General features: G+C 46.9%; 1 protein-coding gene across 4 annotated transcripts in view; it reads right to left on the bottom strand.

The window, feature by feature from the left end:
* Positions 1–9,986, bottom strand: part of KLF7 (KLF transcription factor 7) — a gene marked incomplete at both ends in the record, with an annotated part of 92,285 nt that extends 82,299 nt beyond the window's left edge. Inside the window, 2 exons of one of the 4 annotated variants that reach the window (XM_081096212.1) lie at positions 9,413–9,652; positions 9,868–9,986. In XM_081096212.1, the coding sequence (XP_080952338.1) occupies positions 9,413–9,514 (102 nt within the window). Of the gene's footprint in view, positions 1–9,412 lie in introns of all 4 variants that reach the window. The other 3 variants (XM_081096211.1, XM_081096210.1, XM_081096213.1) reach the window with 3 other exon arrangements.
* Positions 9,987–14,030: the final 4,044 nt, after the last annotated feature.

Raw genomic sequence — 14,030 nt, forward strand, 5'->3', positions numbered from 1 at the left:
CTTCACAGACGGGGAGGCAGCCTCCTTGCCTGAATGTCCTCAGTGGCAATTCTCCCACAGTTTATTTTTGCTGCTCTTACTAGAAACATGGGTCCTTGGAAATTCCTTATAAACAGAGTCTACTTCCAAATACTGAGGTCAGTAAGAAATATGGAGAGCTACTACCTAATGCCCATCCGGCATCATCCAATATATGTTCATACAACCAAAGCGCAGGCTGAGGTAAGTAGAAAATCATGGTCAAGGGCCTTCCAAGAATGAATTATTTGAAGCACAGCATGGCCAAAGTTTAATGCCCAACATCACAAAGGTACCAGAAATGGAATTTGACCAGGTTAAGCAAACCTCTAGTGGGTCACAGGAAATGTGAGCCAAATGAGCATTAGATACTATAAGGTGAGGAAAACCAAAACAAAAAGGATGAAATAACACTTAAGCAGTCACTATTAATCAATGAGCTACATGAACTATATCAACTACATCCACCAGTATTGCCCGGCTTTACTATAAACCTCTGTTACACTTACATTCAATTACATAAGAAATTAACTATTTCTATACATAGAGTAGACGCCTACAACTCTCATGTATATATATTAACCCTATAAGCCATGGCTACATATTAGAATCACCTATTAGCTTTAAAAAAACATTGACACCTATCCATTCTACCAACTGAATACTGATTTAGTTGGTCTGGGGTGCCCCACAGTTGAAAACCATTGCTATAGACACAGGCAAATCTTAAATCAAGTCATATGATAATCCTTAAATATCCATTGAATGCCTAGCACAACACTCTTTAAGAACCTGATGAGTTCTATACCAAAAGTATATTATCAAAATTATAACCAAGGTATCAAGTCTGCTCTACATCATACAATCCAACTGGAAAACTAAGACAGGAAGGAAAAAAATAAAATTAAAAGGAAAGCTGTACTACCAGAGAAAACTTAAAAGCAGCAGGAGGAAGTAAAAAGTTCTACCCAAGAATGTAATAGTAGCAATTATTGTTGGCCAAGGAAAAGGGGTGGAGTTTCCTACAAGATGGGACATCATGTTAAAGGATGGGTAGAATTTGGACAAAGAGAATCAGATGTGAAGAGGAAGGAAGGAAAAGGCTGACGGAAATGACATAAAAACAGAAACAGGAAAAGCACAGTCATCCATTCGGATGGCATTTACTACACATGAAAGGGGGAAACTGGCCACTATTCTCTAAACCTAGTCTTGGAATGTCTTGACTCTTAGAAGTTTTGCTGGATCCTCTGTGTAACAGGGCACCACTGACAATTTGGAACCATGGTGATGGAAGTAGAAAGTCAATCTAGGGGAGGTGACAGGGGCTGCCTTCGGGCAATGGCAGAGGGAATAGAAAGTTGAAGAATGTGAAGTATGGGAGGAGGCAAATCAACAGGATTTCTCAACTGATTAGATTTAAGAGAAAGAGAGGAGCCAAAGATGACTGAAGCTTCAAACCTAGATACAGGAAGAAAACTCATATCAAGAAATCAGAAAGCCAGGAAAAGAAGGGAAGAGGTTGATGAGTTTAAGCTAGTGATCCTGGGACAACCCCAAAAGCCCATAGTATTGTCAGTCCCGTGTTTCCAATTCAAACACGTGAGCCTGAAACTCAGAAAAATATCCAAAGTTGGAGATGTAGATTATCGCTTTGAGGAAATGAAGTAGCCTCCATTTGGGATGGAAATTTCCGTTTTGAAGATCTTAGAGGTGAAACAAATTCTTGGAAATCAACAAGAATTTTCACCATCATAACTACCAGAGATTGGGTCGAGAAGGGCAAACACTCGCTGGGCAAAGGAGCGGAAAGCAACCCTATGTTGCCTTTCCTCACTGGGGACACTGTGAAAACGAGGCCTGCTTCAACCTCTAGCCTCAAAAGGACCCTTTAAAAAGACTCCTAGAAGCTGACTTTCTTCCTCAACTGCTTATCACAATATTCAGTATTTTCTGTTTAAAACATTACAACCTCACTGCCTAGCCAATCCTCTCAAGAAATCTGAAAACACTTCTAAAAAGGTTTTTCTGAACTGGCACATGATTGCTGTTACAGCTTCCTGCAGCCCCTTTGTGGGAAAGGGGTCAGAGACAAAGCCATTTCACATTTGACGCTTTCTACGTAAAAATCCAGTTCCATCACCCATCCAACTCCCCATCACATTGCCTCAGTTACTCTCCGCCCCCACTTTATTCCCACTCCGTTGGTTATTATTCAAGTGACAGTACTTTCTTTTTTGTATACGACTCAAGTTATAATTGGAAGTTTCTGTTACTCTGTTTTGTTATTCCGGACAACATACATTTTCCAGGTTACCACACATTATTAAACGTGGAAAAGGGATTAAGTTACATATATAAGCCTTCTTCAAGATATTCATTTAGGGCCCAAACAATTCCACAATTCCATGTACTAGTACTGTCCAAAGTCAAAGCCAAGATTTTCTTGCCGCCCTTTAAGGGGAGAGAGAGTGAGAGCGGAGGAAAGAATGATAAGTGACTAAAAGTTTACTGTGGGGATCAGCAAGTGAACTGATCTCGGCATCCAAGCATCCTGGGCCCTTTGGTGATACAACAGTAGGTGATCTTGGAGGATCAATGCCTTGTCTGGCTTTAACCACCACTTGGCGCAACCCTAGTGTTTGAAGACCCTTTTAGGATAAGAAATTCTAAAAGCGTATGCTCCTAGCTCTGGTATAAGGCCTGGGGCCTGACTTTCAATATGACCCTCAGGAAATGTCAATAAACCCATACTCAGAAATAGATATTGCATATGGCTCCACACTAATTATGTTAATTACCTCTAATCACTTCCGAATGACACAGACATGGATGCTGTTTCCTGGCCATTATGGATAGACATGTGTTTCCACACTGTACACTCATCTGTCCTAAAAGGGCCACCAGCCCCTGACATGCCATTAGCTAAACGAACAACAGAACCTGGTAAAATTCAGGCATGTTTTATAAACAAGGTTGTAACAAAGTGGTAAGTGCAAATACACAGAGGTCAGTGTTCAAAAACTCAGAGGACTTAAAATTTCTTTACTTTGGCATTTGGATTCTAGTTTTTTATTGCTTAATTTTGAACATGCTTGTTCTCCCCCACTGGAGTCAAGCCCATCAAAGGCAGAATCCAAATCCAGTTCAACTTTGTGTCACCCAAACAGTACTTTGCACATAACCCGATCAAGGGATGAAACACTTACTGCGAAATATTGTCCACATGTTAGTATAAACAAAGAAAACGCCACAAGGTGGGCCCGGGTGCATCTCCCAGGTCAGTCAGGAATGGTTTCACTATGAAATGAGAAGTCACTCACATCGCCAGCAGGCTGATCCTGGCCCCATATCCCACTGCTGCTCAGCTGTAACCTGGACACAGCACACATGTCATGGACGAGAGCGCAACAGACACAATACACAGTCATTAGGAAGCAGGACCAAGTTCTCAGGGTCACACCAAAACACCAAGTGAGGAAACCAAAAAGGACTCACGGCAATAAAAACAGTTCTCCAAATCAGCAGCAGAAAATAAAGGCAAAGTAGGGGGAGGAGCAAGATCATGACCAACGTTAGGTAAAAGCATGTCCTGTTAACGGCAATACTTTACTGCGGGGACTCTTTTTTGAATTGTTGACAGTGTTACCGATGTCCCCCATTCCACTCTCCTTTCCCCCCTCCACCCAATCCCTTCCCCACCGCAGGCCTTCACCACACTATTGTGTGTGTCCATGGGCTATGCCTATATGCATGTAAATTCTCTGGTTAATCTCTTCCCGTCCCCCTTCCCCTCTCCCCTCTGAGATCTGTCAGTCTGTTCCATGTATCCAAGCCTCTGGACCTATTTTGTTCGTCAGTTTATTTTGTTCATTAGATTCCACGTATAAGTGAGATCGTGTGATAATTTGCCTTCCTCTGACTGGCCTATTCTGCTTAGCATAATAATCTCTTACACTAAATTGAATAAGGATGTTTTCTCCTGTGGATGTTCTAAGATAACACACAATGTCACTGGGCGGAGGAGGGTTTCTTAACTTGTCAGTGTGACCTGCAACTTTAATGATTAGATACTAGCACACGTGGTTGTGGAGCTTCCTAATGACTGTACTTGATAAGATTTGATAATCTGGGTTAAAATGTCTCCACCTGCTTATGCTAAGCAAGCACTCGCTGACTGATCTGGGAAAGCAAAGGGATTTATTTGTAGAGACTAAATCTCCACCCCTCACCCTCCTGGCACCACTCAGGTTAAGTTGGGGAGCTGTCCTAAACTTTCAGCAAGTCCCAGTCCCAGCACACATGCTAGCTGCTATAACGGAGTGAACCAGAATCACCAAGGAGGTTTCTGCATTTGCCAGTCCTGGGATTCAGCAAAGGTGATTTAAAAAAACAAACAAAAAAAAAAAAAAACCTTACACGTGCTGCAAACTGCAGAGAGAGGGGGCATGTACTAACCCGCGTGGTCGGCTATCCTACCAACACCAGCCAGCTGAGACCGGCCAGAGTAAGCTGCGTTCTTCTTCCCCCAGTAGGCACGGAGTGATTCAAGAAGACTGCAATGCCTCCTTGTACTCAACATTTAAAACACAGGAATTCTCTGAAGGGAGCAGAACCTGAAGATTTATAAGAGAATGGCTACTAAAAGCCCCATTAGGACCCTCGCTAAACTCTTCCCGTTTAAGTGGACAGGCAAATAGGCCCCACTGGCACTTATATTTAGAATGGGCTGGAGGGAGCAAGAGCCCCATTTGGAGCTGAAGGTCTCTGACATGCCCATACATAAATCATTTCAGGGTGAGGCTGTCACAGCGCATCTTCTGTCCTGCCCTTTAAATGGATTGGACCCCAACATCACATTCTCCATCAGGGTAAGAAGTGGGGGTGGGAGTTTCAGGGAGAACAAAGAAGTCACCACTTCCTTTATACCCCCCCAAACACACACACACACTGCCCACTAAGGACAGATGTAGCAAAAATATCTGCAGTGTAACACTGACCCACTTGCAGACACCAAACAGCAAACAAGTTGAGTGAATGATAATGGTTGAGAACCCCTACACCTACACAAAGATGTATCTATTGTAAAGAACATGGGAGTGAATCTATTAAAGAAAGGCTAGGCGTGTGATTGATTGCATTCACATGTGCTTTCATTTGCAAAGCTACCTTTTATTTCGTGATTGCATCCTTATACAGAAATTCTAGATAACGGGCAATTCTAATTTTTTTATTCCATCTACCAAGACACTGTTCCAAATAAAAACAATATACAGACTTATGGTAACTGAAGAGCACACAAATCACTTTTTTTTTTTTTTTTTTTTTTTTTTTTACAAAGCAACAGCTATTTTATCCTTTCAGTGTGGTTAGCAAGGCTCCTTTGTGTCTACAAATTTCCCTGGGTGGTGCTGTTGCCAAGAAATTCTAATTCATGACAAGGGTTTCTGCAAATTGGGGACAGAGGCAAACCTGCGGATGCAGGGACCCTCCGGCTGGCTTTGTCTTTCTGGCTGAGACAGCACCTGGCTGCTCAGGCCTACAGAAGGCAGTGTGCGAAGGCAAGATCACCTGAGACAGGGAGAAGCAGCACAGCTCACAGAGCTAATCCCCTCCCTTGTACCACGAGGCTGTTCTTGGAAGACAACCATTTTTGTAGGTTGTCCCCTGGAGATGCCTCGTACCGAAGGCCCTTGTAAAAGTGTTTCAGGATGTCTGAAGCCGAGTTGAAATCGCAGTGCTGTGGGGACGTTTTAGTTCTTACAGTAGCCAAGTACGCCATTAGTTTAAAACAATGGGGAAATGGGGGAGGAGGGAGGAATATTCTATGATTTATTTATTTGTTTCCAGTAGCAGTGGAAAATTTTCTCTGAGCAAAAGGGAGGCCTGAAACTGACCCCATCTGCCAATTATGAATCAGCATTAACAACAAGCATAATTCCATAAGAGATTTCAAGTAAACATACCATGCTCCTCAGTGGCATGAAGCACAGCTAAGTGCAAAAAAAGATGTAGACGGCACAGCTAAGTGCAAATCATTACTTGACCTGCACTGATGGAATAGCAGGCTGGGGATAAAGAATATATCCAAATTCTAAAAGTCTCTGTAGCTTCCCGAAGGCAAACAACCAAGAAAATTTTATTAAATCCCTTTTATTTATAACTCAACAGTGGGTCCAGAAAAGCATGTTTTCTATTGCCAACAAAACTCATGAATGGCTCTTCTTTTATCCATCGCCAAGTGGTACCCCCTATAAGCTACTCTAGCTTCTGTCATACTTTTGACTTTTTCCTACTTTTGCTCAGACAGCTCTTGGAAAATTTTCCTGCAAGTTTCCAAAGAGGTTAAGACTGGTAGCCTTAAGACTTATGCGTCAGCTGAATTCCATAAAATAATAGACCACATAAGCACAGTGTAATTTATAGTTGTATGACAGGCAGAGATGATGTTACTTGGGCCAACTGCTTAAGTATGCAGTCAGAGCCCAGGAGTGGAGAGCAGTTAATGTAGGAAGTCCATCTGGATTTTAAAATTATACCCGCAATGATTTTCAGAGTTGGAGTTGTATGTGGATAAGGTATCATTGCCCGAAAACTCAATATCAAAATATGAATCCGTGACAGGAGGGCCGTCGAAGGCTCACTGACTATTAAGCAAGACAGTTATCTCAGACCATATGTTTAAAATAAAATCCTCAAATAGTTCATCCTCAATTTTCAAATGCACAGATGTTCTTGGGTTTATCGTCCAAGCCATTCTTTCTCTATAAACGAAATCAAATCAGATTATTGGAATCTCTGTATTTCACTCATCTCCTCCAAACCAGGTACACTGCTCACTTTCAGAAGAACATCTCCTAATTGCTCCTTATTTGACCTCTAAAATCTGATTACTCCAGAGCATGAGGAAACTTCCTCCTGCCTGGGGTTCTTTGTAGCAACCTTCTTGAGCCTTTTTGAGCAAAGGAGCCTCAAAATTTCACCATCTGATGGTTGATTTGGAACCAACAGTGCATATAAGTACTCCCCCCTCCTCGCACTCAGAAGAAGGAAAGGGGGGGGGGTAGGAAAAAGGGGGAAGGAAGAGATAGAGGTTGGAGGTTTTGTCATCAGTATGAACTTAAGACTCAGAGTCACCTTTATATAGAGCAGCTGTGACTCTAGAGCCCACAGAAGAAAGCTCCTCGGAGCCATATGCTATTTAGGAGTGCTTCCCCACAAGTTATGTTTCGGTATGTGTGTGCCTCTGGCACAGCTTGGCAAAGGCTTTTAAGATGAGGGTAGCTGGCAGTTGGAGAGGGTTAAGGCAAGACATAAGGAGGGAGGCGGTGGTGAAAGAGGTTCCTGGAAGGGGGTGGGTTGAGGGGGGGAGGGAGGGCAGGGGGTAAGGAAAAGGCTTCTGAGGAAACAATAGAGGGAAGACATCCCCTAATTATCAAACCAGTGATGTTTGTTTACAGATCTAGACTTTCTCAGAGATGGCCTAAGCCACTCTAGAAAAGCAAGTTTCCTCTGGAGAGGCCTTCCCCCAAAAGCAGGCTTTACTACTGTGAAAACTTGAACCAAAACAAAGTTGTGTGATTCATCTGGAGGGAACGTTGAAACAAATAAAGCCAACTTTCTTCCCTCCAACACTGCTTAACAGTTAGTCACAAACAAGAGCTGCCTTAGGCAGGCTGACTAAATCAACAGATTCCCTTCCTAACCTGTCTAGACAGTTGTTAATGCCCAACCATTTGACACCAGTGGGGCTGACAGTGGGAAATGAAGGCTAGTTCAGAAAATGAAATTCTGGCATTTCGGTTTAATTGGGATGCGAACTAAAAGGAGGAAGAAGATGTAGCGAGACCCTTCCGGAGACAGTTTTATTAAGGATGGGGGAAAGGATGCCCTGAAGAAACACGCCTTAGGCTAAAAACGTGCGAACTGTGTGTGCATTTAGAGGGAGACAAAGTCAAGCATCCTTGGGCGGGAATGCATGTGTGGACACACAGACACCAGAGGCCAGTACCTGGAGGGAAACTGGCAGGCTCTCATCGGGGTCCGCAGCGGCTAGCAACAATAGTACAGTCAGGATCAGCTTAGCCGCCGGCCGGTGGTACCAAAAGCCAAACCTCACTCGCTAAAGCAGCCACTGTTACAGCCCAGCCTCAAACTGGCAATCCTGCTTTGGATCCTGGCAGAGGAAAATCAGCCGTTCATTAGCCTTAACAAGCTGCTGTCACAGAGCGAAGTTACAAGAGCAGCCACACACCAAGCCTCCGTAGCCCTCCCCAAGGGCAAGCGGGCTTCTCCGAGATGCACTGTGCAAGTTCACACTTCCCCTGTGTAAATCCAACCCGTTTCGTTGGCCTTTCCTTCATGCACGTTGTAGAATTTTCAAAAAATACCCATGCCCCCCCCCCCAACCTCCCACCTCCCACCCACCATCTTTCCTGCAGAAGGTCCCCCTCAGCAGCTCCTAATCCTGGCTGAGAAAACCAGTTTCCGCAGCAGATCACTAGTACTTTCCGCTGACCAGCACTTTATTCCACTTCACAAAGCCCAGCGAACTTGTCACCAGCCCCACTGAGCCCTCCCTGGGACAACTTGGCATCGGTGCCCTTCAGCATCCTAGGAGTTGAACGAGTCCTCCGAGACAAAGTCAGAGGCACGCAAGCACGGACTGTCCTTTGTCGGAGGTTGTGCTGTCCAACTGGAGAGGGACCCCACACAAAACAAAACAAAAAGAGAAACAAGGACACACGTAGGGGCTGTTTTCCTTCTGGGGGCATGGCTCTGGGGACACCGACAATGCCCGGTCAGCGTTGGAGACACAGCTTCCCGTCCTCCTCCCGGAGTATCTTTATCCCCGGGCTCCTCTCTCCCGCTGCTGCCCACCTTCCAATCCCCAAATCAAGTTCCCCTTCTTTATTGATGCTACCTCCCCTCGCCCCCCCGCCCCCCTAATCTGATGGTTGTCAGCACAAAAAAATGCACCGGGTTGAAGGTTCCAAGCTCGTGCATGGACGGACGCGCTATCCTGTCAGCCACCGCTCGTAAAACCCTCAACCGCGTCCCCACTGGGCTCCTCCGAACCCCAGAAGTTAGGCAGGTCTCTGCTGGGGGACCGGGAGCCCGACAGCGTGTGCGCAGGGATGTGTGTTGGTGACTGAGACGCAGGCAGCTCGCCGGGCTGCTCCGCTCGGCACAGTACGGGGTTAGGGGGTGGGTGGAGAGGTAAACGCAGATGACTGTTTCCAAAAACATTTGAAACAACAGCCCCCCCCTAAAAAAAAAAAAAGGTTGGGGGGGATCAAACAAACCAAAAATTCAAACCCGAAACCCACACCAACGCAGCCCCTGCGTCTCCGCCGCCACCACACGATTTACACAAGTAATTTAAATCATTCACCTGCTGCCAGGTCTCCTCCAGGGATGGCAAAGCTGAGAAGTAGCCGGTGTCGTGGACAAGTTGTAGCTCCTGGAATATACTATAACTAGCCAACACGTCCATGCTGCTGCTGCCGGGCAAAGCGGGAGGAGAAACCCTCCCCGGAACACAGTTGGGTCTGTTTGTTTGTCAGTCTGTCTGGCTCACCCCCCAAGAAGGCAGACATCCAGTGGCCCTTTTGTTTTGTTTTGTTTCAGTCAACTAAAAAGGGAAAGAAGAAAAAAAAAATCAATGCAGAAGAGAGGGAGAGAGGAGGTGAGAGAGGAGAGAGTGAGTGGGGTGGATGGAGAGAGGCATCCAGCGTGTACAGTGCAGACGGCTGCCAGGAAAAGGGGACTTCTCCACGGGAGTAACAATTCCCTTCCCGGGCTCCAATCACTCCAGCGCGTGGACCGGGAAGGGGGATGCAAACTCACTGACACGAAGCTGCCATCTATTTCTGCAGCGCTCTTCGCTCCTAATGCAATCTTTGCTCTTTATTTTGGGAGGTTGCTTTTTTTTTTCTCTCTCGCGATCGCTTCTCTCCCCACCCCCCCTTCCCTTCCCTCCCCACCCCCACCCCATCCTTGCTAGTTTGTAGTCTCTCCCCCTCCCCCCTCCTCCTCCTTTTCTCCTCCTCCTGCTCTTCCCCCTCCCCAAACCCCCCTCCCTCCGCCCCGCTCTGCGCGCAGCCGTGGGATCTCGGAGGAGGGCGTCCTTTAGACCGCGTGTGACCATGTAAGGTAAACAGGGGGCTCATGAAGTCACTGAGGACCAATGGGCAGCGCGGAACGGGGCCCGAGGCGGGGCTTGGCCCTGGCGGCGGGCGCGGATTGGCGCGCGGAGAATCTCCCCTCTGCCTCACAAGGCGGCGCGCGGCGAGCTATTTTTAGAGGGCTATATAAGGGGCCCGGCCGCCGCTGCCCGGACGGGAGCGCGAGCGCGAGGGACTGGGAGGGTCCCGGCGACGACCGCTCCGGCACCGGGACGCCTGGGCGGCCGGGCTCGGCCGAGTACCGGCCTCCGACCCGCGCCGAGGTGCCCGGTGGAGCCCGGGGGGCCCGCGTCGCCATTCTGGCGTGGACGCGGCCGGTCCGGAGGTGGACGTCCGGACCGCGGGGTTAGGATGCCTCCTGGAGGAGGAGCGGGCGGCCGACCGGCGGAGACGCCGTCGGCCGGAGGCAACGACACTTCCCCGCCCCGCCTCGCTCCTAGGCACCGGGGCCTCCGGAACCGCGAGGGAGAGGCCGTGCCGGGGAGATCCTCCCTTGCTAAAAAGTAAACCGAAAAAAGAAAGAAAAAGGCACCAAAAAAAACCTTCACAAATGCCCCACGGGCTGCCCGGGTGCAGAGCGCGAGCGCCCGAGGAGGAAGTGCTGCACGCAGGCTCCTAACAAAGGGGAGCGGCGCGCAGACCGCCCGGCCCGCCCCGCGCTGCGCGTCCCCGCCCCGCGCGCCCGTGCGCGCCGCCGCCCGGGCTCCTGACCCCCGCGGGTGCCAGGCGGCGGGGAGTCCCTCTCTCAGAGGAGGGGCATTTGCCTTAAGTGCATTAAAAAGACTAGAGGGAACCTGGGTGCAGGCGGGAGCCGGCAGCTTTCTAGGGGGGTTCCACGTGAGGCTCCCCGTGTGGCTTCGGGAGAGGTGTCCGCCGGGAGGGGAAACCGCCTTGTTCTGGAGCCGGAATAACAAAGAGATGTGCGGACCGAGACCCTGTTGTCTCTTAGGTGAAAACCCTGCGCAGCGCTGGTGGTTAGGGCTGACCGATTGTTTTCTTGACCTTAAATGGTTAGTGCACTTCACGCTTCCCCCAAATGCACTGTGAGCTGAACTTCCACTTTTGGAATGATTGCCGGATTCGGTACTTATTCAGAGACGAGAAACTTAATTCTTCCCGGAATGGAAGAAACACATCCCCCTTAATGGCCCTTCTCAGCTTTCCCTCCTTCTGACTCTGTGGGACTCCACATCACAGTATTTGAAAGATTCTGCTTTCTAGAACGAGCACAATTTGAAAATGCAGTATTTGCTAGGGGACATTAAGTAGAAATTACTGGGGTTGAGGAAAGGGTCGTTTACTTACTTTTTGATATCTGGGGTTCTGTTTATCAAGTCTACAACATACATTGTATAGCCGTGCATTATTGCTGTGTGTATGCGTGGTATGCATGAGGACCTTGGTACATTTAGTATTATGTATACACGTTGGTGGTGCTGGGCGATAAATGGTATTAAAAGGTTAAAAGTGCCCTGCCCGCGTGGCTCAGTGGTTGAGCATGAGCCTATGAACCAGGAGGTCACCATTGGATTCCCATTCAGGGCACACGCGTGGGTTGGGGCTCCATCCCCAGTGTGGGGCGTGCAGGAGGCAGCAGACCAATGATTCTCATCATTGATGTTTTTCTCTCTCTCCCTCTCCCTTCTCTCTGAAATTAATAAAAATATTTTTTTAAAAAAGGTTAAAAGTCATACATGAATAAGATGGCATGATAGCACAGATATGCGTTAGCACCAGCATGAGAGGGCTGCTGGCCTCTCTGGAAGACAGGACAGGCCTTTCCCAGAAGCAGAAAACCACTTAGAGCCATCGCATCCCGATTAATGCATTAACTTGATCCTTATGGTCATTGGTGCTGACATGACCATAGTTGTGTGACTTTGAGCAACTTACCAGCTCAGACCCTCTGCCTACCCATCTTAAAAATAGGGAAGGTGGTATCTACCTTGCCTAGTTGTTATGAAGAGTCAAAATAATGTTTGTAACTCCCCTAGTGTATAGTCTCTGGTGCTATTAGGTAAATACCAAATGTCAACCATTGGTACCTCCTGGCTTTAGCTAAGTAAATGGAATAATATCTGAACTAATCGGACCCATGGAGGTACATGCCAGAGTCTTGGAGAAGGAGAGGAGGTAGAATCCCCTTGCCAATGTGTAATAAGGCCTCCCCACCCCCACTGCCCCCACCCCTCGCTGTTTTGTTATGTGCAGGGGGTGGGGAGGAGGCCATTGAGAAGCATTGGGGCAGAAATGAAGTTCATGGGGGAAGTAATAGAGGAAGGAGAGGAAGGCTCAGATATAGGAAACTCCAAGGGCAAAAGACCAAAGCCTATAATTTGATGTTTGAACCTCAATTGGACTTAATTTTTGTTTTTGTTACACTTTACCATTTTTGAACAAAGCATGACATACCTGTTAACTTGTGAATTTGAAGATTTTACCAAAAAATAGTTAATAAATTATTAAGCACCTTTTATGTGCTGGGCTATATGGACACATGAACATTTTATATGAAACTAGAGGCCCAGTGCACGAAATGTATGCATGGGCGGGGGGAAGAGGGGGAGGTGTCCCTCAGACCGGCCTGCACACACTCCAATCCGGGACCCCTCAGGGGATGTCCAACTGTTGGTTTAGGCCCAATGATTGGGCCTAAACCAGCAGTCGGATCATCCCTCTCGCAATCTGGTACCGCTAGCTCCTAACTGCTCACCTGCCGACCTGATCACCCCTAACCACCTCTGCCTGCCAGCCTGATTGCCCCTACCTACCCTCCCCTGCCGGCCTGATCACCCTTAACTGCCCTCCGTGCTGGCCTGATCGCCCCTAACCGCCTCTGCCTCGGCCCCCACCACTGTGGCTTTGTTTAGAAGGACATCTGGAAGGTGTCCAGTCTAATTAGCATATTACTCTTTTATTAGTATAGATATCCTCACAACAACCCTGAGGTAGGTATTATTATTACCTTCAACTTCATGGATAAAGATACCCAGTTTAGAAATATTAGGTAGGTCAATTGGGGTCACAAAACCAAGAAGCATTTGAGCAGGAGTTCCAATCCAGAAGCATCTGACTTTCAAGATTGTGCTCTGCGTGGGGGTCTCTGTGTGATAAAAGACGGTTTCTTGCTTTTAAGTCAAGATTTGTTTATAAAAATTGTTTGCATGTGGAGAAGGGGGGCTTTCATTGAGGTTTTCCCCACGTAAATATCAACCATCTAACTTACAGAAGAGTCAACCAAAGTTTCACAATGTAGATTCTGAAAACCTCATTATGACTTTTTCAAAACTTTACAGGAGAATTTAGAATTCATTCTAAGAGATTTACGCAACAAGGCATTCCTGAAGGTACATTTTCAATATTAGTCACATTTAGCTACTTTTAAATATAGCCTAACTACTTTTTATAGCCTAGCAACCCTAGATGCACATTGCAAAACACATGCAAAGATTCTGAAAGTATAAAGTAATCAACAAATTAAGATCACAAGGGAACTTTGGCAGTCAAACAAATAAAAAACAGTACTGCTACAACAGCTGCATATTGAATGCCTTCTCTGTACATGGCGATTTACACACGTTCACATCTGACCTTCACCACAATCTTGTTAGGAAGCTATTTTGCTTCATTTTCACTATTGGAAGATACCCAAGTTCAGAGAGGACACATAATTTGCTCATTACCATATATGTCTATTTAGTGGCAGAAGCAGATTCTAAGGTAAGTCTGACTCCAAGTTGATTCCAAAGTCTGTGTCCTCTACGTGAGTTGCCTTTGGAGACACTAATATTACTTTTAATAATGTCACCCTTTGGAAGTGATCCT

The sequence above is a fragment of the Myotis nattereri genome (genome assembly GCF_964212035.1).
Source record: "Myotis nattereri genome assembly, chromosome: 7".
In the NCBI taxonomy this organism is placed as follows: Eukaryota; Metazoa; Chordata; class Mammalia; order Chiroptera; family Vespertilionidae; genus Myotis; species Myotis nattereri.